Source organism: Meriones unguiculatus, chromosome 9 (genome assembly GCF_030254825.1).
Source record: "Meriones unguiculatus strain TT.TT164.6M chromosome 9, Bangor_MerUng_6.1, whole genome shotgun sequence".
NCBI classification, from domain to species: domain Eukaryota; kingdom Metazoa; phylum Chordata; class Mammalia; order Rodentia; family Muridae; genus Meriones; species Meriones unguiculatus.
The window spans coordinates 115,275,669-115,300,787 of NC_083357.1; the positions used below are offsets into that span (position 1 = coordinate 115,275,669).

A 25,119-nucleotide genomic window follows, 5' to 3' on the forward strand; every position below is an offset into this window, starting at 1 on the left:
GGCAGAGTCAGGCAGGAGCAAGCAAACAGCTGAGAAGGAAAGAACTATTTTTAAACAAGAGTTTGTCTGGTTCAGGCCCCTGCCTCTCTGGGGGGAGAGTCCTCTCTGCCTAGCTGCCCAAGGAGTGTACAGCAGCTCTCAATCTGTGTCGAGACCCCTGCATATCGGATATTTACATTACAATTCATAACAATAGCAAAAATTACAGTTATGAAGTAGCAACGAAATAATTTTATGGTTGGGGGTCACCACAACATGAGAAGCTGTATTAAAGGGTCGAGAAGTTAGGAAGGTGAGAACCGAAGCACTAAAGGTGAGATTTGTTCGATTCTCCTGCTGGGCACAATTCCTTTGCTCCTGCACTCATCTATCAGGAGCCCTGTTGCGCCCACAAATGATCAGGAACTCTTCCAGACTTTCAGCGCACTATACCTAAGACCAGGACATACACACCATTTTGGATTGACCAACAGCTTGTTGTTCACAGGATGACTCACTGACATTAAATAAAAGACCCCCGCCACCATTACAGTTGTACTTCACACAAACCTTGATCCTCCGAATGCTGACGACTGTCTCTGACACTCTCTCGATGGCTGAGGGGAAGAAGAGCGTGACTGTCAGGCGAACAGCACCATACAGAGTCATCGCCACAAACACGCGGCTGGCCGTGATCTCATTGCCAAGCAGCACGTAGGTAGTGAAGGTCACAAACAGGATGACTTTGTTTGCAATGAAGAATGACGCCATGTTCATCCCTCTGAGGTAGGAGCTGCCCAGGATCTTGGAAATTTCCTTCCTGGAAAAGAGAAAATATATACACATAGATAGATTTTCAAATAGAGATGACGACGTCACACACATGAGGACCCTTGTTGGACACACACATCAAGGTAGTCTGCCCATGGGGACAGGAGAGACGGCTCAGTCTGCGAAGGCTTCCGGGCAAGCACAAGGCCTTGAGTCTGGTCGCAGCAGCCCCACGAGGGGCCAGGTGTGATGGGCTTGCAGGAGTCTACACTTCCCCACGCCCTATGGGGCCAGGAGTCTCGGGCTTGCGTGAGTTTAGTCTACACTTCCCCATGAAGCTCTGTGGCAGACATTTCTGCCTGAGGCCTTGGGACCTAAGTTGTGGGGGTGCTGGTCTCTCCTGCAGCAGGGTGCTGGGCTCACAGAGAACACGGCTGTGCCTCACTCACTCTTCTGCCATCGGGAAGGGCCGGACCCAGGACTCGCATTTGGGAGTGCTAGCAGAATGCATTAGCTGGAGCTCGTTGTAAAATGTACCCAGAGTGACCCAAATTGACTCTCCACCTCTAGCACTGGGGAGACAAAGACAGGCAGGTCCCTTGGGCAGCCTAGCTGAATCACTGGGCCCCACTTCCCAGTGTGGATGGCTCCTGAGGAACAGTACCTGAGGTAGACCTCTGGCCTCCTTACCCATGTATACATATGTGCAATAAATAATTTTTAAATGAGCTGTGACGTTACAGCAACAGTTGCTAGCACATACCCTGGGGACAGCTTTGGTAAGCCGCAAAGAACACTGAAAAACCACTTTCCCCATGCAACCAAACCCTGCTAGAGATGCAGGGTAACATGCATTCAGCCAGCTTGCACCACTGCTGAGGTGCAGGGTAGCAATGCATTCAGCCGGCGTGCAGCACTGCTAGTCATGCAGGGTAACAGCATGGGGCACTGTGGGTGGATCCTAACAAGGACTCAGGCAAATGCATTCAGCCAGCATACATAAAGCTTAAGTCCTGGGCCAGGAACCTTCCAGGCGACCAAAAGATGAATGAGATGCAGCCTCTCTCCTCCATGAGCTCAGGAGAGGATCGCACCCCTAAAACTGTGATATTTTTCCCAAAGTTCTAGACAGAAACAGCTGGCACGAAGCTTCATGGGGCATGGGTAGCAAGTGGCATGCTTGGAGGAAGCTGGAGAAAGGACAGAAAAAGCCTCTACATGTACTCAGAAATATATGAACTCCATTTTGCAAATGCAAATGTACATTTGAAGGCCGGCTATGCGGCTCAGTGGTATAAAATGTGATGCTTGCCTAGAGCATGCCAATCCCGGGCTCAATCCCCAGCACCGTAAAACCAAAGTGAGAGTGAGAAAGACAGACAGACGACGGACACACAGAGCGAATGAGAGCTGCATTCTTTGCCTAGGAATAACGGTACACAGGAGCCCAGTTTAAAACGATGCCCCGGTCATCATACTTAACCTACTGCCACACTCCCGGGTGACACACCACATCTGAGGTGAGTTACCAGGGAGACAAAACGAACCCTAAATTCACTCAGTGAAGTTAGGAGCTAGGAAAGCGTGCCGTGGTGCGGCCCACACGCCTTACTTTCTCAGATGGGTAATGAGGTCAGCAAATGACTTCTCCCAGGCGTACATCTTTATTATCCTCATGCCTGTTATGACTTCATTCATGGTCCTGATCCTGGCATCAGTGAAAGCCGCAGTTTTACTCCTGAGGGGGACAGATGTGACAGATGAGCACAGCGGGGGCAGCCAACCTTCGTGTATCAGTCCCAGGCACACTCAGGGACCCGGAGTCCTGGGTGGTCCCTGCAGCTCCTGCGTCCCCCGCAGCACGGGGAGGCCCCCCCCCCCCCCACAGCATACACACAGAAGGCCACCTGAGAAATCAGCCAGTCTGCCAGCTCTGACTTCTCAATGTTTGCTGAGGAAAACCCCCAAACAATTGCGACACAACCACCCAGGTGGGAGGGGAGAGGAGGGCAACGGAACACCGAGGTCTGACACAGCTGACAGGTGGCAGGAACGGGACGGCTGTGGAGCAGACGCGCTTGTTCATCCGTTGGGAAAAGAGCGAGCAAACGAGCTTCAGAGTTTTAGGAGCACCAGAACTGGGTCTCCGACACCACACAGAGCACAGACCCGGAAGAGAGGGGCCTGGTGCCATCCCAGCACGGCATCGCCCGCACCCCCTTCCAGAGGCGTCCATGGAGACATGCTCTGACTCTTGCTACCTGCTTCAGGTCACAGTCACGTCACCATCACCTTGAGTGTTTGTCAGCAGCCATTTTTCTGATACACACACTGCTAGGAAGGTGAGACTTCTGGAAAGCTCTGTTAAGATGGACCCCACGCCTACTGCAAATACTGGAGCAAACACAGCGCACACATGTGCACATCTGAGAACAGCTCCAAAACATGCAGTGTGGACGGAATCTGGGGGACATTTGGATCGGGACCATGAGCTGGCTCAGCAGCTAAGACCCCGCCCTGCCAAGTATGATGATCTGAGTTCCACCCCTGAGACCCACACAGTGCAAGAAGAGAAACGCTTCTTCAAGCTGTCCTCTGACCTGCATATCCACACCGAGGCACATGTGCACCCGCTCCATCACTTAGTGTTTAACCTCTGTACATGGACCTCTCTATGGGGCTACGCTGAAACCACGCTAGGGGGAGCCTAAGCCTTCCCTTTCCCCTCTGAAGACCAGCCCTCGGCTCCTGGCCGGGGTACTCCCCCACCCCACCCCAGTCACGCCTGAAGAGCTGGCAGCACATGTACCCAGAGAATATGAGGTGCGTTTATTTTGCTTCGGGGAAGCAGCCTCAGGCAGGTGGCTACTGTTCCCCAACAGGACACGGTTCTGGTCCAGCATCCCCCTTACCGTAGTGACGAAAACAGCTTCCCGATACAGCTCTGCAGAGGCAGAAGAATGACCAGAACGGCCAGGCCCGCCAGACAGGAGATTCCTATTTCCACCCAGAGAAGGATGGTCACCGCAATGGCCTGCAGTGGCCCCGCCCACAGGAAGTGCAAGAAGATTGTCACCTGTGGATACAAAGCCAATGCATACTTAAATAACGCATACTGTAAATAAAACAGGACCAGTATAAACGCATGCCGGAAACATTACTCTCCAAGCAAGAAGATGAGAAGCCAAACAGAGTCAGGTTACAGCAGGCTTCAGTCTGCTGAGGCAGAATCAGGCACTCGCTGCAGACACTCCGCTTGTCCGGTGGACAGTTGACTGTGGGCCGTTATAGGCCCATCCCTGAGATGACCCAACTTTGTTTTTCCTCACGTGTTACAGCAGCACTCCCCAGAATGCCCTCTGCCCCATCACTGAACCCCATCTCCCCTGGGTCCCCCCACACCGCAGAAAAGCCTGTGCACATTCTGCAGCCATGGCTTATGTGTTAAACCTCTTAACAGAAAGAGCAACTTCTTCAGGACGAAGGTTCTTGTTTATCCCCAAGTCTAAGCGGGGCATGAAGTTCATGCTGGATGAATGAAAATCTGAAAAGGGGGTGCTTGCTGTGTAACAGAGAGCCGACCGGAAGCCAGAATGATCAATCTATGAGGTAAGTATTTAAACACAGCTGTGGGCTAGAGAGCTGTGAACGTCGCTAGGTATCACTAAGTGATGCGACTTGTCAGCGTGTTCCTATGAACCAGGGACCACATGGACGGGCTGTCCTAGACACGCCTGCCCTCCGAGGCTTTGCCCTTAGAAAAGGAGAAAGCCAATCAGCTGGCTGCTGCATGGCCATGTGCTAAAGGTTAGGAGGGGGCAGCCCCCCACTATTATCACATTAATAAACTTGGGGTGAATACCGCTCTCTGCGTACTTCCTGTAGACATGCAGGCAACATCGGAAAAACAGCTAGACTCCACAGGACCAGCACATCTACGACATCTATGCTCTCCACAGATGCGGCTTCAAAGTACCCATGGCACAATTTCAGAAAACCCCAGTCTACACCAGAACCCTCTCATTCCAACAGGTCAAAGAGAAAAAGGAGGTTTGGGCAGGCACTGACAGAGATGGAATGTACCTGGTCAGAAAACCCCAGTCTACACCAGAACCCTCTCATTCCAACAGGTCAAAGAGAAAAAAGGAGGTTTGGGCAGGCACTGACAGAGATGGAACGTACCTGGTCAAATTTGTTCACGTCGTTGGACAGCAGGTTGACTATCTGACCTGTGGTTGTCTTCCCCATGGCTGAGTTACTTAAGCGCATTGCCTGGAAAAAGATGAGCAGAGTGGGGAATCGGATCCTGTAATGACACTCTGCCAAGCACAGAAAAGAGACACATATTTTCATGGGGTCTGCCGGGACGGAAGCCAAGATGACTCATGATGACGGTCCTCATGGCTGGCACTGACAGCGGTATCCTCCAGGGACGGCCACAGGCTGACGGAAGCAGGAGAAAAGCCCCAGCTCACCCAATGTATGTCAGCTTACACTTCACAGCCTACCAACACAGTTTTGAACCAATTCAGTAGGAGGATTGTGAAAGGAGGGAAAAAAATGATATGATTTGGATTATAAATATTGAATCCACTATTAATTCAAGGTCTTGGCCTCCTCCTGTATATGCAAATGGGCCCTCACTGGTCTCAGAGTCTCACAAATGAAAGTGAAACAGCACCCCTTTACTGCATATCTGCCAGGGAGAGGACCCAGAGGCCCAGGAAGACCCACGATTGATGAGACACAGATTTCATCTCCAGGGACAACAACGGACCTGTGACTCAGTAGTCCTGAGGGCTCGAGCAGCCGTGCATCGGACAGACATGGAGGAAAGGGTTCCTTCTCCAGCATGGTGGGCAGGAGACCACACAGGGAAGGAACAGCTTCCGGGGACAAAGGACGGGTATATGAGAAGTACAGAGGAGAGGAACGTGGGGGCAGCTAAGTGGAGAACACCAACGCTGGGCTTGGAAAGTAGGTGGGAAGGAGCTGAAGCCTGAAAGAGAGCAGTTTGCTTTGTTTTTAAGTTAGAGTGTGCCACATTCCCAGATGAAGAGACTGGGGTAGGAGTGCGGGCAACAGGCAGCTGCAAAGGAGAGAGCAAGACACAGGCAAAACCACTAACACACAGTAAATCCATGGGAACACACGTGACCAGGCATAAGATAGCCCAGCAAAGGGGCACCCGCCCGTAATTCCCCACACTTGGAAGACAGAGACAGGAGGACCACAGGAAGTTCAGGGTTAGCCTAGGCACAGACCAGCAAGGCAAGAAAGAGAAAAGGAATACCTGGTGGATGGCGCCTGTGAGGACATGGAAAGCACAAACTGGCACTGGAGAGTCAGAAAAGAAAAAAAGAGGACAGGAAGTTGGGAAAGGGTGGGAATGGATCTGGGAGGAGTTAGGAAAGAGTAGGGGTGAATATGATGGAGATACCTCATATACATGAATGAATTTCTCAAAAAAATGTAATGAAAATGTTAAAGTATACAGGAGCGCAGTCCACAGGTCTGCACCCGGCGGGATTGCCAAGCTGGGAGACATGGACACAGGCCCGATCCCTAACCCGGAAGCTGTGTTCTCTGCAGGAGTCTCACTGGGAAAACAAGCGCTCTGAACAGGAGTCCACGGGAGCAGCAGGAGAGGGTGGCCAACAGCAAGCCAACTAATGGCATCTTTGCAGGTTCCTTGTCTCAAAGTGTCGTCTTTTATTGTCTGCTTACTTTTTAAATCCTTTTATTATTTATGTGTTTCTTTTTCTTGTCTTTTAAGCCCACAGATATTTAGGCTTCTGGTATTGTGTTTTTATGGAATTTCTGAGTGTGTGAACCAATGGGTCTCTGTGTCTCTATCTATTTTTTGTGCCTTTTCTTGGCTCTTTTGCTTCTGTTTGTTCTGTCCTACTCAGAAGCGTTTGTTTTGTCTTGTTCTGTTTTATTGTTATCCCTTAGAAACCTGATTGTTTTCAAATGAGAGATGGAAAGGGGGTAAATATGAATGGTGGGAGAGGTGGGGAGGAGCTGGGAGGAAAGAGGGAAGAAGAGCCATAATTAGAGCACAGTATACGAGAGGAAAAAAAAATGTTTTCAAGAAAAGAAAATCTAATAAAACTTGGAATATATTGTACCATTTTCTGTTGAATGCTCTTTTCTACCTTGATGCTAAAACACAGCTTCAAGCCCCTTTCTTCCAGTTTCTGCAAAAAATACACACACATACACAAACACACACACACACACACCCTTTTCAGATTTTCATTCATCCAGCATGAACTTCATGCCCCACTTAGACTTGGGGATAAACAAGAACCTTCGTCCTGAAGAAGTTGCTCTTTCTGTTAAGAGGTTTAACACATAAGCCATGGTTGCAGAATGTGCTAGGCTCCATAGCACAGCCTGACTATGTAGGCCAGGCTGGCCTTGAACTCACAAAGATCCACCTGCCTCTACCTCCCAAATGCTGGGATGAAAGATACGTGGCATCACAGCCAGCCTTGATACCCTAATTCTAATAGTTAAAGTAAGATGACAACCAGGTGTGCCCCAGAACCGTGGCATACAGCTCGACTGACCACGTGCATCAGCGGTGAGCGCTGACAGCAAGGAGGCACCAGCGACACCCGTGACAATCTGTGAGAAAGACAAGACCCTCTCGTGGGCAGAGCGACTGTCATTAAGCACATCTATAACACAAGGAAGGAAAGCCCGGGTGTGGAAACTCAGACACTCAGCCTGTAGCAGATGTTACCAGAAGTTAACCAGAACTGTCAATCAGTCCCAAAATCTAGTTATGTTTTGCTTTGTTTGTTTAAAAAAAAAAAAATCTGTCATACTCCAGCCGGAGCAGGAAAAAAACAGTGGCCTGCCTTTAACATGATCAGTCAGGAAGACGGGTCACAGACACAAGTGACGGGCTCTGGCCTTCATCAAAGAGTGACTGACTTTTGCAGGTCTGCTGACCTTGCTATCAGTTTGGACAGCACAGGACGCAGCTGGCCCCAGGCTCTGCCCACAGGCACTGCAGGGCTGTGAGCCCTGAGGGGAGGAAGCAGGCAGGAGTGGTTACAGACTCACCACCTTTCTGCCCAAGCAGGAGTGCATTCCCCAGGCTGAGGGAAAGAGCGGTCCACTCTGAACACAAGAAGCACCTGGAATTTGTGGGTCACAGCCACAGAGGACAGGCCCAGGATTTTCGGTAGGGATTTACCAACGGCTCTTTGCCAAGGGCTCTTTGGCAGGCTGAGTGCCAGAGCGGGGGTCTGAGTTCAGCATGGCTAGGAGACACCAGGCTTCCTCCTGACTGCACGGGCCATTCAATAAGGATGCCAGGAAGGCTACATCAGAGATAAAGATCTGTCTACAGACTTGGCCAGGTCCTTGGACTGAGTCCAGAGTGGAAATAGCTGCCCTACAGCTGAGATACCCAAGAGAGACAAAACCATACTGGTAGGAAACCAACACCCTGCAATCCAGACTCCTGACAGTATCACTCCCAACTCAACACGGCAGAGAGATTATTACACAGGCAAAGGAAAAAAGAAACACCAGTGGCCCATAATCCCAGAAGGGCTGTCGCACAGAGATGCACATAGCCAGCTCATAGGAGCACAGAAACACAAAACAGTTGCTTTCACATGTTTACGGAGTAGAAACATGATTACGACGAGTGGATAGATGGGTGATTTTACAAGAGAAATGGACACCATCAGAAAGAACAAAACAGTCTTCTAGACCTGAAAATATACACCTGAATGTTTTAAGTTACCAATTAACATTGGTTTCAGTTGGCCTATTTCCAGAATAACTAATATATGTAACAGATGTGTGTGTGTGTGTGTGTGTGTGTGTGTGTGTGTGTATGCGCGCGCGCGCACAAGCACACGCGCATGCGGGTGTGGGATGGTAACTGGAATTCAAACCCAGAACTTCACACATGGTTGGCAATCTCATTATTGGTTTGTCATCCTAAACTCGCATCTTACTTTTTATTTTGAGACAAGATCTCACTAAATTGCCCAGTCTGGCCTTGAACTTGGAACCACCCTGCTTTGGCCTCCCAAGTATCTGGCATTACAAAACTATGCTCTTATTTCTATAATTTACGATCTGAAGAACAAAGATGGAGCTGGGAGGGAGGACAAGATGGAAAGATAAGAACAAAATGTGCAGAGTGCTAGGAGAGAGTACCACACGATCTGGTCAGACTCCCAAAGAGACAGCTAAGAAACTGTCCTCAGAAAGAGTCACTAGGGCTGAGGCCAGGCTTGGCGACACAGCGTGTGCCTGCCATGTCCAAGGCTTTGACTCCAGCGCTGGAAAGGCGATGCGGCAGAAGTGGGGGGATGGGGACGGGACTAGAATTCCCAAACTTGGGAGGAAATGTTACTGTGCATACCGAAGAATCTCAGTGATCATCAAGAATGAAAATGGAAGGACTATGCTCAGGCACCTCATGGTCAGGCCTGGTAAAAAGCAGTGAGTGGATCAGGAGATGACGGAGTGGGGATGGGCTCTCACCACCAATCATCAGAACTGCACCTACTACACACACACACACACACACACACACACACACTCACACACTCACACTCACACACACTCACACACACACTCACACACACACTCACGCTCACACACACTCACACACACACTCACACTCACACACACACACTCACACACACACACACACACTCACACACACACACTCACACACACACTCACACTCACACACACACACACTCACACACACTCACACACACACTCACACACTCACACACACACACACACACACTCACACACACACACACACTCACACACACACTCACACACTCACTCACACATGGACCTAGGCTCATTTCCTGGGGTGGCTCATAACCCCCTGCAATGCCAGCCCCAGAGGATGTGATGCCCTCTCCTGGCCTCTGAGGGCACTGGCATGCATGAGGAACCACACAGACAAGTAGGCACACAGTCATACATATAAATAAAAATAATGTAAAAAGTGAAGCAGCACACAGTAGCTCCCATTCATTTGGCAAACTGTCTTTTCTGTCTGGATTACTTTCAGCAGTAAGTAGGAAATGCAAAACCTCAGCTCGCATGTATGAACACCATGTATCCACAGGGGCAGTGTGAGGTCAGCTGTCCTCCGATTCCCTGGAAGTGACTTCTGCAGAGGGGTGGAGTGTGCTTTCCCTGCAGGAATCTGTGAGGACTGGCCTTGACTGATAAGACTCAGAAGTATTCGTGGAAGCCGACATCTGGCTTGTCTGTGATGGATTTTCTAGATCGAGGTGACTGATGTGGGCCACCCTCTGCGTGAGCAGCAGCATCCTACGGCCTGTGCTGCTGGACGGCATAGCAAGGAAAGCTGACTGACCATCCCTCCTCATCTCTCTCTGTTCCCTGACTGCCAGCACCATGCGCTGCCCATCGCTCCTGTAACCCTCCCGTCACCACTGCTTTTCCTGTGACCATCGCTCCTGTCACCACCTTCTGTCACCGTCCTGTCACCACCACTCCTGTCACTCTCCTTTCACCATCGCTCCTGTAACCCTGTCACCATCGCTCCTGTAACCCTGTCACCATCGCTCCTGCCACCATCGCTCTTCCTGTGACCATCGCTCCTGTCACCCTTCTGTCACCGTCCTGTCACCACCACTCCTGTCACCCTCCTGTCACCATCGCTCTTCCTGTGACCATCGCTCCTGTCACCCTTCTGTCACCATCCTGTCACCACCACTCCTGTCACCCTCCTTTCACCATCGCTCCTGCCACTCTCCTGTCACCTGTCACTCCCGTCACCAAGCCTTCCCTTTGCAGTGGACTCTACTCTCCAACTGTGAGCAGAAATCCACCTTCCTTTCCTCTTTAAGGTGCTCTAGCCGGGCACTCCGCTGCAGCACAGACACGTAACTAACAGACCATCCGGCCACCATCCCAAGAAGCCCCCAGAAAACCCTTGTCTAATAGTCCTGCCCAAACAGAGAGCACTTCACCATCATCACATCACAGAGGCCTCAGCAACCCACTGTGGCCAGTGTCAGCCACCCTCCGGGTGGGGCTCCTCCCACAGCACCCTGGGTGTCCGGATTCTGCACATTCTCTCCGTGTTCACCTCTTGCTGTCAGGCTGACCCCCGCCCTTAGACTGCCACCGCACTATCCCCCATTGCTCACTTTGAGACCAGCAGGTCAGGTGGACTGTAAACAACTGAGGGACTTTCAGCATTTACAGCTCATGACCCCGCTTGTCACCTATGTGGCTTCCAGGTAAATGAAGCATTAGCGCAAGAGGCAGCTAAGATGGCTATTCCTGGCTCACTGAAGCACAACACCACCTGTACTTTTCCAGTATCCTTGGCTGGAGATGTTTACCAACACTGCCACACCCACTTCGTGATTGCGCAATCTAAAGATGGTCATGCTGGTTTTCAGAGGGCCCAGAACTGGCCAATATCCTCCTGCAGCATGAACACAGTGGAGGAATTGTCTCACGAGGTCAGTCTTGCTCCCTCATTTGGTAGAGGGAAACTGACTCAAGGAAATGCAAAAGTATAGACAAAACCAACAACCTGCCATCTCCATAATCCAACAGTCTGCACCTGGAGGGCTTCTCAGGGTCTCGTCTATTATGTTTTATTTTTATCTAACTGTCCATGGCTAGCAAATCTGTCTATCTCTGAAGGATGCAATATTCCCCTGCCCATGGTACCAATGGCTTTCCTTCACCCCACTTCCATCATAGGTCAGAGGCAAGACATCACACATGCGCAGAGCTGACTGGCCCTGAGAATAAGTGTGTATCCAAGCACAGCATTACCACAGGAACCCCTCTGGTTCCACTTGGGGGCAGACCCAGAGATCCGTGGTCTGAGGTCATGCTGAGAGTCAGGCACACATGAAAATCCAAGAGAGTGAAATATTCACCAGAAGCTTCCACATTCCCTCCCCTCAGCCCCTTTCAGGACATAGATCAGGCTTCCACAAAGCCTCTGGAAAGGCTTTGGGAGGAGCAGTGCTTCTCCAGCCCAGGTCAAAGCATGGCCAACCAGGTCCAACAAGCATGAAAAGAGGCTAGATGCAAATACTATGCATCTCAGCGGGCCTCAGATGTCCCTGGTAGTTGGGGGCATTTCTGAAATGGGGTCATGGGGTAGGAAGAGGTGCTCCGGTGAGCGAATGTCACCAGCATGGCTCTGCAGAAAACACATACAACCTAGCCAGCTCCAGGGATGCCGTGGAAAAGAACACGATGTGCAACTCCAAGCCACGTGCCCACAGCAAAGGCCTCCACCACACACCAGTTCCTTTGTTTGAAGAAAAGCCACACTGCGTGTGAAGAGAGAAGGCAGGACCACAGCAGTGAAGCTCAGTTGGCAGAAAGCAGTGTGAAAATCCCCAAAAAGAGAATGTTAGTGAGAACAGAAACGAAGCATGCCTCTCAGGGAAGGGGCAGAAGGTCATACTTCTAGAATCTTTTTAAATTCCTTTATATTTTTCTGATTTGTCTTTAAATATATAAAACTATAAAAATGTGTTTAAACTTTATATCTTCTGGAAAATTGCATGTTTAATAACAAAAATTGACATATGAACCCAAAGCCAACTCCTTTTTCCATCCTGTGCCTTCTTTCAGGCCAAAAGTACAACTGGAAAAAGCGATATGGCACCCCAGGCTTAGCATGGCATGTAATTTTACTTAAATAGTCAAAAGGAAAATACCGAGCCTGAGAGGTAGCCTGTGGGTAAAAGCGGCTATTTCCAAGCCTGACAACCTGAGTTCAGTCCCTGGAACAGATTCTCGAAAACTGTCCTCTGACCTCCAAACGTGCACTGTGACAGAAACAGAGAGAGAGACTGTGTGTGTGTGTGTGTGTGTGTGTGTGTGTGCAATTTTACTTTTTGCCCTAAGGTTATGTTTACCAAAGCATCACCCTTGAGCAGGTGGCTGTCCACCAATCAGAAATCCATAAACAACAATGCAGACTAATATTGTGGAATTGTTTCCCTCACTCATTCCTCTCCTGCAAAGCCACTTTTGAAGTTTTGAAGAGACCCGTCAGTGATAAATCCTTAGGTAGCATTCCTTCTGCCATGAGGAGAAAAAGAATGGACTGAAGATCATGAGTCTAGGTAATGTACACTGCGCCCTGTTCCAGACTTCTCAGAAGCACCAGCTCTTAACTCTTCTTTCCATGAAGAAGAGCAAGGGTGTGAAGAGAAAGGCCCTGCACAGGTTTCCGTCTTCAGGAAACGCGGCCTTCATCAAGCCACCTCTTCCAAACCTACATTTCCCTTCTTGTTTGGGTGGAAAGAGGCATATCAAGGAGCAGCTGGGACCAACATCTGTGACCTGCCAGAGATGGGGACAAAGAAAACGACTCTATTCCCCACTAATGGGCCCCTGAGGGAGTTCAGAGAACGATACGGGGACAAAGAAACAGCGAAGATGGTGCTTTCTCGGAGCTGAGAGCAGACGGGGACCATTCTTTAGAACCCTTTTCCCTGTTCTCTAAAAAGAGCTGAAGATATGTCATCACAATCAATGATCTGGCTGCACTGTCATGTCTTCCCACTGGGACTGAGGCCTGTTGACTCCTGACCTTGTTCACTATTCAAAGCGACGTAAACCACCTGTGAAAGGCCACATAAGTGAGGTGTTCAAGGTGTGCTGCGTCATAGAGCTAGAAATTAGATGACTCTGACTAGGGACTGGGAGGGAAGGGAGAACAGGAGTCAGTGCTTAAGGGCTACAAAGATTTGGTTTTGAGAGATGAAAGGGATTCCAGAGACAATGGTAGAGATGGGTACAGGATACAGTGAGTGTAACTGATATGGTGAAATGATCCATGTCACGCCTTGTATATTGTACTGTGACTTTTGAAGTTTAAATGTTCTGAAAACAAACCAAGTACCTTTGAAGACCGAAAAGGAAATTACCACTAACTACAAACCCTAAACCCAGAAAGATACCTTAAAATACTGAAAGAGGACGGAGATTCACTTCAGCTCAGTGAAGCTTTTGTATCGAAAGCCTTTAACATCACTAACTGGGACTTCAGTGTGCACACTGCCGAAAGAACACAGACTTCATGTTGTAGCACACCTTTCCAGGAGGCCACATCTGTCCCCACACACCTTCAACCGCTGTGCCTGATACTGTCCTCCAAGACAGCATGTTCCAAACGTTCCCTGGGATGCAAGTTTAATATACAGATTTATGAGGCCTTTCCTTGGGCTAATAGAAAAGGACGGAGATGACACCCCTGGCTGGGGGTGGGGAGTGAGCGGTGGGGAGTGAGGAGTGTGGAGTGAGGGGTGGGGAGTGAGGGGTGGGGAGGGGCATGTTTTATGAAGCACTCATGTGACTCAAGACAAAACCCATGGACCCTCTTCTGACATATAGCATCACTGTGTCTGTCACGCATGGAAGGTAAGAACACACCCTGCATGGTACACACAGGGCTTCTGGCTCTGCAGCTCATGAACATCCATGCTGGCCCACACCTCCTGCTCCGCCATAAACTGCAGTGGAGCAGGACAGTGATGAGGCTAGTGTTTGCAGAGAAAACAGACAGTGTGCAGGACAGATGCCTGAGACAAAGGACTCTGCTGTTCAGCATCCCACAATGCACAGGGCAGCACCGCCTCAGAAAAGGACGTCCATCATGGTGTGTCCCTGGAGGCTCACGTTGGGAGCTTGGCATGCTGCCGGTGTTCTGCAAACAATAGATGTGGCCTCTCTGCTTCCTACCTATCACTCAGTGCATGGCTCTGCTTCATCACAAGCTCCTCACTATGCTGTTCACAGCAGATGCAGAGACACAGAGCCTCTGGACCAAACCTCTGAAAATCATAAGCCAAAATAAATCCCTCCTGCTTGAACCTGTTCCTGCCAGGCTTTCATGAAAACAACAGCAGAGCTCATGCAGACAGCATTGCAGTAAGGAACTCCCACCTAAAACAACCTAACAAAACTAAAACAAACCTGCCAAGACCCTCAAACTCAGGGTTGGAAAGCTGAGTCCTAGCCAGTTACTGGTGGTGAAGGCTCACTGTAGGATTTCCAAAGCCCTGCCTCATGGAAGCAAAGCCTACTGAGTTCAAAGTGAGCACCAAAGTCCTGAGCTCTTCAGAAGGAAGGGGTTAGAAGCACAGAGACACACTGAGGATGCATGTACAATACAGTTTACAATTTCAAACCTCGAACACACAGGAAATGGGAAGTTGAAATTAACACAAGAAGGTGGTCTTTATAACAAAAAATCAATGCCCACCCCAATTAAAGCAAATCCAAATTGGTCAGACGGAGAATCTTAAAATACTTAAAGAATGTACTATAAATGTGTTGCAAGGATTGAGGAAAACATATGCTGGAAGAGTTAAGAGGAAGTATGACCAAAGACAGACATTTTCAAGAAAGGACAAAGAAAAGAAGCAACACAATCGATACTCTGGAGCCAAAAAGAATGCTAAAGTGGTTTTCAAAAAATTACTGAGTGCTCTCAGTAAGAATTTTAAAGTGACAGAGATAATAAAATGGAACAGTAAGAGACGTCACGTGGCCTAGATGAACTAGCGGTCTGAGAAAGAAGAGTGTTAAGAATGAGTCAAAACAGAAGAATTTAAAAGATACAGGGGTCAGGGACAAGGGAGGACAGTGGGTGGCATGTGCACACCACAAACAACACACACATGAAAATGTTACAATGCGATACACTATTTCATACGCTAAGTAAAAGTTAGTTTCAAGAACCTAGAATATCAAAACAAAGAGTGTAATGGAAGTTTTGGTTTCTTTAAAAACTCAGGTATGTTATGTAAATACGTTTTTGTTTTAATCCCAAGTGTGGGGTTTTTAGTTTGGGCTTTAATCTGTCCACAGCTGATGTATGCCTCCAGAGAGGGGCGTGGTCTAGCTCTCGGAGGGACAGAAATTGGACAGCCCAGAAGGAGAAGGGGTGGTGGCAGTTTGGAGAGACCTGAGAAGAACTGCGGTGGCTTGGAGACACGGGAGAGATGCTTTGCGGCACAGCAGCTTAGAGGAGACACACAGGGACTACCTGCTGCGTTTGCTGTTGATGGAGACTGGTACAGCCCCAAAGAACCCATTGACCCTAAACAGCAGGGAGAAGTACAGGGCCTGTGGCCCCTCTCCACTAACCTTCTCCCTCACACCTAGGCTTAAAGGGTTGGTGAAAGGGAGGAAGAGGCTTAAATATCCCAAACAAAATAGAGTTAAAAAGCAAGCACAACAAAAGAGCCACCAGGCAAATATTTTCTGAAAGTAAATGAAAGATTCAAGGTTATCAGACACCCCAAATCACATGCGGACCAATCTCTGAAAGGAAATCAGTCAGAGAAAGAGATGTCAAAAGCTCAGCCAGAGCAACTAGAAACCCTGACTACAGAGACACATGCAATGACCAGGCATCACTGACATCAGAAGCAAGGGGTCCAGGCGGCTAACAGAGGTGGGGCCAGCAGCCGGCCCACCCGTCCCCAAAGACCAAGAAGTGATGGCTAGCTGCCTGCTGTGTGGCAGGCCTGCTGAGGGTGCCGTCCAGTTGGGATGGAGTGCACTAACGAAGGTGTGGAGCTACAAGCAGAGGCTCGCTGAAGACTGCTCACTGGCGGGCAGGTGAACACGATGGGCGCTGGATTTGTTCCTTCACCCAGTGGAGACCTGAGCAGCAAAGAAGCCCAAAGAAATCTGCAATGCTGTCAGTCATCGATAAAACAAAAACCAACACCCGAGGTTCTACATGAGTTTTAGCACTGAATATAGAATAAATAAAACATCGTTCAGCAATTTCTTCGAAGGGATGCACACTCACGATGGGAGCTGAACATCCCACTGTGGGGAGTTCGTCTAAAAGAAGTGATGTCTGCTCACAGACACATAAAAGACCATTGACGGCACCTTTACTCCTAACAGCCAAAGCCTGGAAGCAAGCCGGAAGTCCAGCGGCACGTGAGTGAATCCTACAAAAAGCAGGAAGGAATATCCGCAGACCGGGTCTGTGTCTCTGGCCTGGAAGCTTAGCACTTAGTGCTTGGCAGTCTGAGACGGGAGTGTTCCTCTTGGTTGGAGGCTAACACAGGCTACCTCTCACAAAATAAATCAATAACTCAGTAACAGTCTCCATACAGGACTGTTGGAGGGGGCACCTCAAAAGCATTCTGCAGAGGTGAGAAAGAGAATTTAGAGGTCAACATTGTGAATCCAACTACTCCACCATATCAGGACAAAAATCAATCTATGATAACAGAAATTTAATCAGCGGTGATAAAATTTAATCAGCTGGGGCGAGGAGGCAAGGCTGACAGAAAGAGACAGAAAGGGGCATTCTAAGCAAGAGAGGAGACGTTATCAATACCTCGATGACAACAAGTCCTGTTTATGTGTATGTCAAAACGCAGGCAACTAAGATGCTTTCTGTATACGTAATCCTTGCTCTTGAGTTGATGCTAACGTAGTCAGGCGCAAAGGAACGTCATTCATTTGAAAACAGCAGACTCAACATTAAGTGGCATTCCATAGAGCCAAAGCATAGGAAGACTTCTTGGGGGGGAGGGGACTAAGTTTTGGTGGAAATGTACAAGAACTTTTATGAAACTTTTTAGAAAAAAAAAAGCCCACTAGCATTTCCTTTGAGGCTAGTGGTTAGACTCTTCATACAGTCTACCTTCGGGGGTCCCACGACCCATTGCCTATATGGGATCAGCGCCCCACAAGTGGCACAGTGCACTGCTACCGTCAACGGTCTACATAAATGATGGACCCCAAGCCCATCGGAAGATAGGTTTTGGTGTGTACACCTCAAGACACGCGCCAAGGAGGCCACGCGCTGTCAGGGAAAGCCCACGATGATGGCGGAGGTGCCACAGGTGACAAACCTACAGACTGCAGTAACTGTGTAAGGGGATGATGGACAAGGATGGGGAGAGAACATGCACAGATAATTAACTTCAGGATGACGGAGTCTGGGCTCTCTGTTCGTTAACTTATCATTTACTCTGCATGGCACTACCTCAGTCACCCCACGAGATGAATCGAGCCGTCTTCTCACAGTAACCCACAATGCTCCTCCTGGAAGGACATTAAGAGCGGAGACATGCGTGCCTCATCAAAGGCGAAACACACTGAACGTGGCTGACACACTGCACGGCCCATAAGAGACCGCGAGGCAACTCCTATTTGGATTCTTTTCATTCCCAAGGTTATCGGAGACCCTTTGTAGCACAGGGCAGAGAGCCACCAGTGGATGAAGCTGCCAGTAGATGATGAAGCTGCCAGTGGATGATGAAGCCACCAGTGGATCAAGCTGCCAGTAGATGATGAAGCCACACCCTGATCAGTCATTCCTTCATTCCTTACTCAAAAAGCCAATGGCTGCCATTTGTCAACTAAATGCACACCCCCTCCCCTCACCTTAAATTATTCCAGCCCTACCCATCCACCTGCTCTCTTTACCACCCACCCCTGCCTTAAGCCTGTGACCAGGGTCCATCATTTGGACCTGATGTGATACTGTCCTTAAATTTCTTCTTCACACTTCCATTTCAGTGTTCAAAACACGCTCTACCTAGATCCTGACACACATTCCCACCAACCATCAGGATCATCCCAGAAGCCATAAGCCTACTATAATAACATGATTATTCCATCCCAAGTGCTATTTTATCCTGGGGACAGGACACCCATGAAGCAGGTCTCTTTTATGCCATTTTAAGACCAGGAAACTGAGGCTGTGAGAAATCAACGTACTTCTCTGCATAAAACTTTAAAACCCAAAAAAGGGAAAAATTGAGACTGAAATCCAGGTCTGATAGCTCCTGAAGTCCCAGGCTTAAAGTGTCCATCCCACCTGACCTGCCACAGCCCCTCCTATCGGTACCCGGGCCCCTGAGTCAACTCCCAGGCACTCCTCCCCAGGAGACCCGGCCCACCTCAGACACTCCGTCCAGGCTGACAGGGCAGCGTCACTGAGGCATGTGCCCGCAACGCAGCAGTGCCATTTACTGCTGAAGAGGACAGGCCTGTGAGCCACAGGCTGCCACCCTGTGCAGTCAAGTTAAGACAAATGTGCAAGCAAGGCTCACTGCTGTTGTATGAGAGACTTGAAACTCTATCTCTAACAACTAAATTAGAGTATCTGCAAGCAGAAGCCAGCATCGGGTGGGGTTAAAGTTCTCCCGAGCACACACAAATGCAATAAAACAGCACAACTCGGGAGCCACTGACCTCCACAGCATTCTCTCACAGGCCACACAGCACTCTCAGGGTCCCGGCAGGATGCTGCTGCCATTGCTGTCTCCATAGATGCAGCAGCAATAACCTCCATGAGAGAAAAGGACTCCTCGCCCTGCTAGCTTATGTTTCTAACCAAGAAATCAGAACAGGCCCTCTTGGCTCTTCGTTAGCACGTTACGAGAATGGCAGTTTGTTCTCTGACAGGATTAACGTCCCACAAAATGCCCAGTCAGGGTGCAAGTTCATATTAGAAATAAAATAATAAGTGATTTGATAGAAAAGTGTTAAACTCTTGCAATAATGTACAAGGTTCTACCAGTTAATTCTAATTGTCAACTGTTAAGATAGCAGTGTGAGGACAGAAAGTCCTGCCAGAGTACCGCTTACCATAAACACCACATGGGTTCGCTGGGACAATACCCTCAGGGTCCTCCCTGCACAGCTCCAGAACGCCTAACCACAGACCAACAGTCAAATACCAGATCAAGCCACAAGACGGCCCTTGCTTTGGGGAGGCTGAAGTATCAAGACGGGCGTATCTAAACATAAGGCAGAATAGTCCACACTGAACTACAGTTAGTTTAAAATAAAAACAAAATCATCTCCGATCTGAGATTCATGAATTTCGCATCACGGATACTGCCAAACTCCCAACCAACTGCCTTTCCCCAATCCCCAGAGCAGGTCCATGTTTTCAATTCACCAAGCGATAGCCTCGTTAAATATGGTCTCCGAAGACAGAACTGTAAGAACAGACAAAGGGAAGCTGACATGCCTGCAGAGCCAACTCACCTCAGAAGATGGAACAGAGAACCAGTTTCTTCCCACCAGCTTTCCTTTCATGGAACTCTAAAGTTAGTGAAGACCAGCAATTCCATCCAGAACAGATCGGGAAGTCCACCCCGCAGAGCAAGAACAGAATAACACACTCAACGTCAGCCTTCAAAGCAAGCCAGCCACCCTCACAATCTATTCCTCAGAAATCGGACCTGCCTTGGTTCTTCAAACTGAACACAGGAAACCCACAGCAGACTAGGCCAGTGATCTTAGGGGAGAGACGCTCTGTGCCTCATGTGTTTTATAAGGAAAAACAGAATAGTAAGAGCCTCCTTGGTGCTGAGACCATCATCTTGTGTGTCCACATGCAGACCTTAGCTAAGTTCAATTCTGTGGAGACCCCAAGCCAAGGTCTCAGATAGTGAGAGACACAGGTCCAGGAGGCCGTGGGAGGGGAGGGCCCAGTTGCCTTCAGCTCATTCTCCCCTTCACTAGAGCTGCCAACTTCATCCCGCCTGGTCCTCTCTCACAATGAAGCCAGACAACAGACCTCATGAGACCTGAAGCTGCACAAGACCCAGTCAACTGGTAAAGAAAAAACACTGGTCTCCTGATAGAGGGGACATGACTCTCCAGGGAATGGGGTTAGCAAGGCATAATAACTTCCAAAACCAGGGAAGATGATAATGCAACACCTGTGTAACTTTATTAAAGCTGTGACAGCAAATACATGACAAGTGATGTCATTACATGTATACATGTGTGGTGAATATGCCTATACATGTGAGGACCAGAGACCCTGGTGACAGGCTCTTCAAGAACTGTTCTCCACTTTATTTACTAAGGCATGGTCTCTCAGGAAACCCAAAGGGTGCCAGTTCAACTAGCCTAATTAGGCAATCTGCCCAGGGGGTCCCCTGTCTCCACCTATGTGTTAAGGCTACAGACAGGCCAAGCTGCCATGCCACCTGGCTTTTATTTGGGGTCTGGGCATCTAAACTCAGGCCCTCCAGCTTGCATGTCAAGCACTTTAATCCACCAATCCATCTCTCCAGATTGACAGGACATTTTTATATAAGATCCATCTCCTGGGGTCATTCATTTCCACACACTAATGCCATGAGCCTAATGCTCGTTGATCCCACCCACTGATCTCCAAGAACCATGGAGTGGGCAGTGAGGCCTGGACATCCCTGAGCTGCAGCTTCTGCAAAGGGCTTCCAGATGAACTGCAGAAGCAGTCCTTGAGATGAAGCATCTTATTGCTTCACCTTGGCATACTTCCTGCACAAGGCAGGCAAGAGGAAATACATCTTTCCCACGTTTCTAGAGTTTCAGCCTAAGTCTCCGTTTGACCCCAGCAACTCCCCACTTTCATAAACAGAGATTCTTTCGGGAGAACCATACCAACAATTTAACACCTCTGGAAGACGCTTACGTACAGTCAGGTGAGCAAATCCACCTAGCTAGATCAGATTTCCCAAAGGCCAGTCCCAAAGCATCGACAGAGGAAAACAGGAAGAAAAACAGGTGCGCTCACCTGTGCAAGAGCTCTGATTACCCGAACTGGCAGCTCCTACCTGATGGGTGTGTGTGCAGTGTGCACAGCCCAGTGGTAGTAAAATCCCTTAGCACTGAGGGAACTAAGTGGCATCCAGGAAGATTAAACTCTGGATAATTTATAGAGACACCTCAGTGTTCTCCTACATAGGAGAAGAGATGATGGACCACAGACACGGCAGTCATGACGACAGTGAAGACGCCTTGATCGAACTCTACAGACACAGTCACTAGTGCCACGTCACAAAGAGAACTCTCTTTGCTGGAGCCTAAAACAGATTCTAAGGTGCCAGGCTCCCCGAACCACGCAACTCTGAGGTTTCTAAAGCTGCTGCTGCTCAAAGGAAGACATGCTTGGGAGACTCCATTTGCTGAGAAAATCCACAGAAGTTCTAAATGAACCACAGGACGTTAAACGGTGTGGTGATTCCAACCATTTGATGGAACACACCTCAAAAAAATCAGGCAACTGGCTGTCCAGACAGCTCAGCAATTAAGAACACGTGTTGCTCTTGCAGAGGACCTGGGTCTTTAGCCACCAAATACCATGCACATGGGTGTGCGTGTGTGTGTGTGTGTGTGTGTGTGTGTGTGTGTGTACACATACAGGGAAAACACATAAAGTAAAATAAAGGAATCTTTTTTGAAGTAAGAACAGGGAAGGAAGAGACCATGGTGGACTGATGCATGATGGGTAGATAGAGTCTTCAGCCCCTGACACCTGTCCTTCTGGCAGGAACGGCTTTCTGATGATGTCCTGCATAACTATTCCAATCAGGACAAGCAAGAGTGATCCCCTGTATGGCTGAGCCGGGTGCATCACACGAGGTCTCATCCTTAAAACTTCAGGAGGAGAGAGATGCAACACACTTCAAAACTAAGAACAACAAGCAACCTGGAAGCTAAGGTTTTCCCCAAAACTACTTTTTTTAAGTTTAAAATAAATCTGTTTATACCAAGGCATATAACTGCGATACGGCCTGCAAGGTGTTGAGACAAATTAGACAGCTGGTGTAAGACATAATTTCCTTTCTCAGAGACAGCGTTTCCTCCTAGGCTTAGTTCTGAAGACCCTGCTTCCCTGAAGATCACTGCTTGGTACAACTTTGATGTCGGTGAAGATTTTAGTGACTAACAAAAGATGTTTCATGAATACAGCTATGAGATTTAGCTATGAAAACACTGAAAAATCATTTCTGCTTTTATTTTTTAACCTAGACTTTACGACAGACCTAACAGCCTGCCTGGTACTGTAAGCAACCACATCTGAGAACAAGAGGAGACGGCTAGGTTACACAGGGAAGCTGTGCAGAATAAGTAAGAATAGCAACAATAAATTTTATAGCCCAAGCCAAACAGCCAGCTCCCCCAGTGTGGCTCAGTTTGTTTTCACGGTTGGGTCACATCAGGCAGTCTGAGAGGGCCTTGAACCTCTGACTTCCTGCTCCTGCTTCCTTGCACTGAGAGTGCAGGCGTGTGCCACAACTCCCAGTGTATCGACATAGTTCTAACTTGCGGGAGCGTTTCCTGATGCTCCCGAGGCTTCGGCTGACACACGCTTAACAGGTCACTATCACTTACCTTTCGGTAAATCATGTGGCACATGGCGACTCGCAGCCTCATGCCAGCGCACTGCACGTGGTAAAAGTACAGGTGATGCAGTATGGCCAGAATGAGCGTGCACACCGACAGCACCGCGGCGTAGCCATAGGCTGTGCGCAGAGCCGCAGAGTCGTCGGGATCATACTTCTCAAAATAATCAATAATCTTCCCTAAAAAGATGGGCTGAACCACTCTGGTGCTCTCCTGAAAGAGAGAAAGAAGAAAAGCATTCATTAGGGATGGAACCGCACCAACTCTTCTCAGCACAAGCTTTCCTTCCATCTGCCACTCATCCCTGACCTGAGGAAAACGAAGCCGCTCTCATCATTACCACGGCAAACAAGCATTCCACCCTAAACTCGAGCTCACAGTCACAGAGCACACTGTGACTGGCCCAGGCAGAGGATGCTGAACACATGTCAGAATCAGCTTTAAGCACAACCAGCAGGCTGCCAAATAAATCCTGGCCGAAAGTGAATAAGGGAAAAAAAAAAGTGGCCAAAAAGGAAACGGGCTAGTGATTTCCTTAAATTCAGATATGCCAGCGCTTGATCCACCCTGTTTCCTACGGCCACTCAGCGTCCCACCCAGCCTACCAGGAAGTGAAGGTATGAGCCATTCACAAGAGGCACAAACGCTCAGGACACTTCCCCCTCAATATTAATAACCATCTATTCTCTAAAACAAAATTCAACGTCCTATACCAATGAGGTGAGAGGTCCTGGGGTTTACCTACTGAAGCTAAGAGGAAGCCATTTTCTGCCCAGCATGGAAGAACTTGAGCCCTCAGGACACCACAGGTAGTTTCCTGACTCACAGGCCACTCACCTCCAACCCACTTCCTCCCTGAAAATCTCGACACACCTCTCCCTCATGGAAAAAAAAAAAAATGCAAACCCAAGTCACCAAAAGTAAATACACAGGCTCACAGCATTTCCTCCTCCTCAAGGACAAAACCTAGGCTTGGAAAGCTTTCAAACATTAAATTTGAACAGCTTTTCCTTTTAAGCAACATAGACCTGCAAACAGCCAACAATCGTGCTTTTGATGGCTGTTTTCTATCCACATGGTGTGAGCAGCCTAACCCCAGAGGCAGGGAAAGAGAAGGAGACAAACAGAAACAAAGTCAGTAAGGTTTCCAAGCAACCAGTGCCAGTCAGCACATTTACAGGAGATGCCTCAGCCCCTCACATGAGCCACAACACCAAATCTCACACTCTGCACACACACACACACACACACACACACACACACACACACACACGCATGCAGGCACGAACAACAAAGGTCATCAGACTCCAGGGACTCAGAGGCTCGTTGCCACTTCCACCCCCAAGCACAGCTTTCCAGAAGTGCAGAGAATCAGCACAAGAAGACCAGGCCCCTCTGTTCACAAGGAGACCTAGGCCTAGGAGAAGCCAGGACAGCCAGGTCGGCAGCACACTGACCTGGGCCCTCCGCCAGGAGCCCGGGTTAACTCCCACCACTCCAAATTTGCCTGACGTAATCATGGAGTTGTTGCTGCCTGCTGCACACTGTCCTGACCGCCTGGGACTCCCAGAGAGTGAGAGTGACAGAGAGAACAACGGAAGACTGGGTGAATACAGGGAAAGAAGGTAACCAAAAAAAGGCAGGTCGGTCACCACTAGGGAACTGTGTGCTCCAGCTGGAACGTGGCATCTAGCAATCCACGTAAGTGACCGGGCTCGAAATGAGCAAGCCTAGTTTTTGGCCAGTCCTTACCCTCCTTCCACCGACCTGTTCTCCCTGCCTCCCCAGGAAGACACAGTGAGACAACTACAAAAGTGCTTACCAACCTGCTAACTGAATAGAATCAAGCTTTCTGGGAACTGGAAGGAGAAGGTGGAAACAAAGCTGGGAGTGTATGCACACGTGCCTGTAATCCCAGAATCTGCAGGAAGAGGCAGGAAGACAAGGGTCTGGAGGAGCGTGAACTACACAGAAGAGGCTGTCTCAAAGAAAGCCCTACCTTCATCTTGGATACCATTCAGTGCCCTACCAAAGAAGCTTCCTGCCCTTTGTTGTCAGCAAAATTCTCAACTGAAACTTCATGGAACTATTAGAGTCCAAGGTGATCCCTCAAGACCCCAACCTTTGGGCTCCTTTGGTCCACACCATTATCTACAAAGTTCAGTTAGAACCACACGG

General features: G+C 49.0%; 1 protein-coding gene across 2 annotated transcripts in view; it reads right to left on the reverse strand.

Annotated features, from left to right (window-relative positions):
- The window catches only part of Abcc4 (ATP binding cassette subfamily C member 4), a 212,594-nt gene that overhangs the window by 140,356 nt on the left and 47,119 nt on the right, over positions 1-25,119 (reverse strand). For both annotated transcript variants that reach the window (XM_021637101.2, XM_021637102.2), the window contains exons 4-8: positions 22,930-23,154; positions 4,933-5,022; positions 3,663-3,826; positions 2,363-2,488; positions 550-799 (exon numbers count right to left, since the gene is read on the reverse strand). In XM_021637101.2, the coding sequence (XP_021492776.1) occupies positions 550-799; positions 2,363-2,488; positions 3,663-3,826; positions 4,933-5,022; positions 22,930-23,154 (855 nt within the window). The remainder of the gene's footprint in view (positions 1-549; positions 800-2,362; positions 2,489-3,662; positions 3,827-4,932; positions 5,023-22,929; positions 23,155-25,119) is intronic.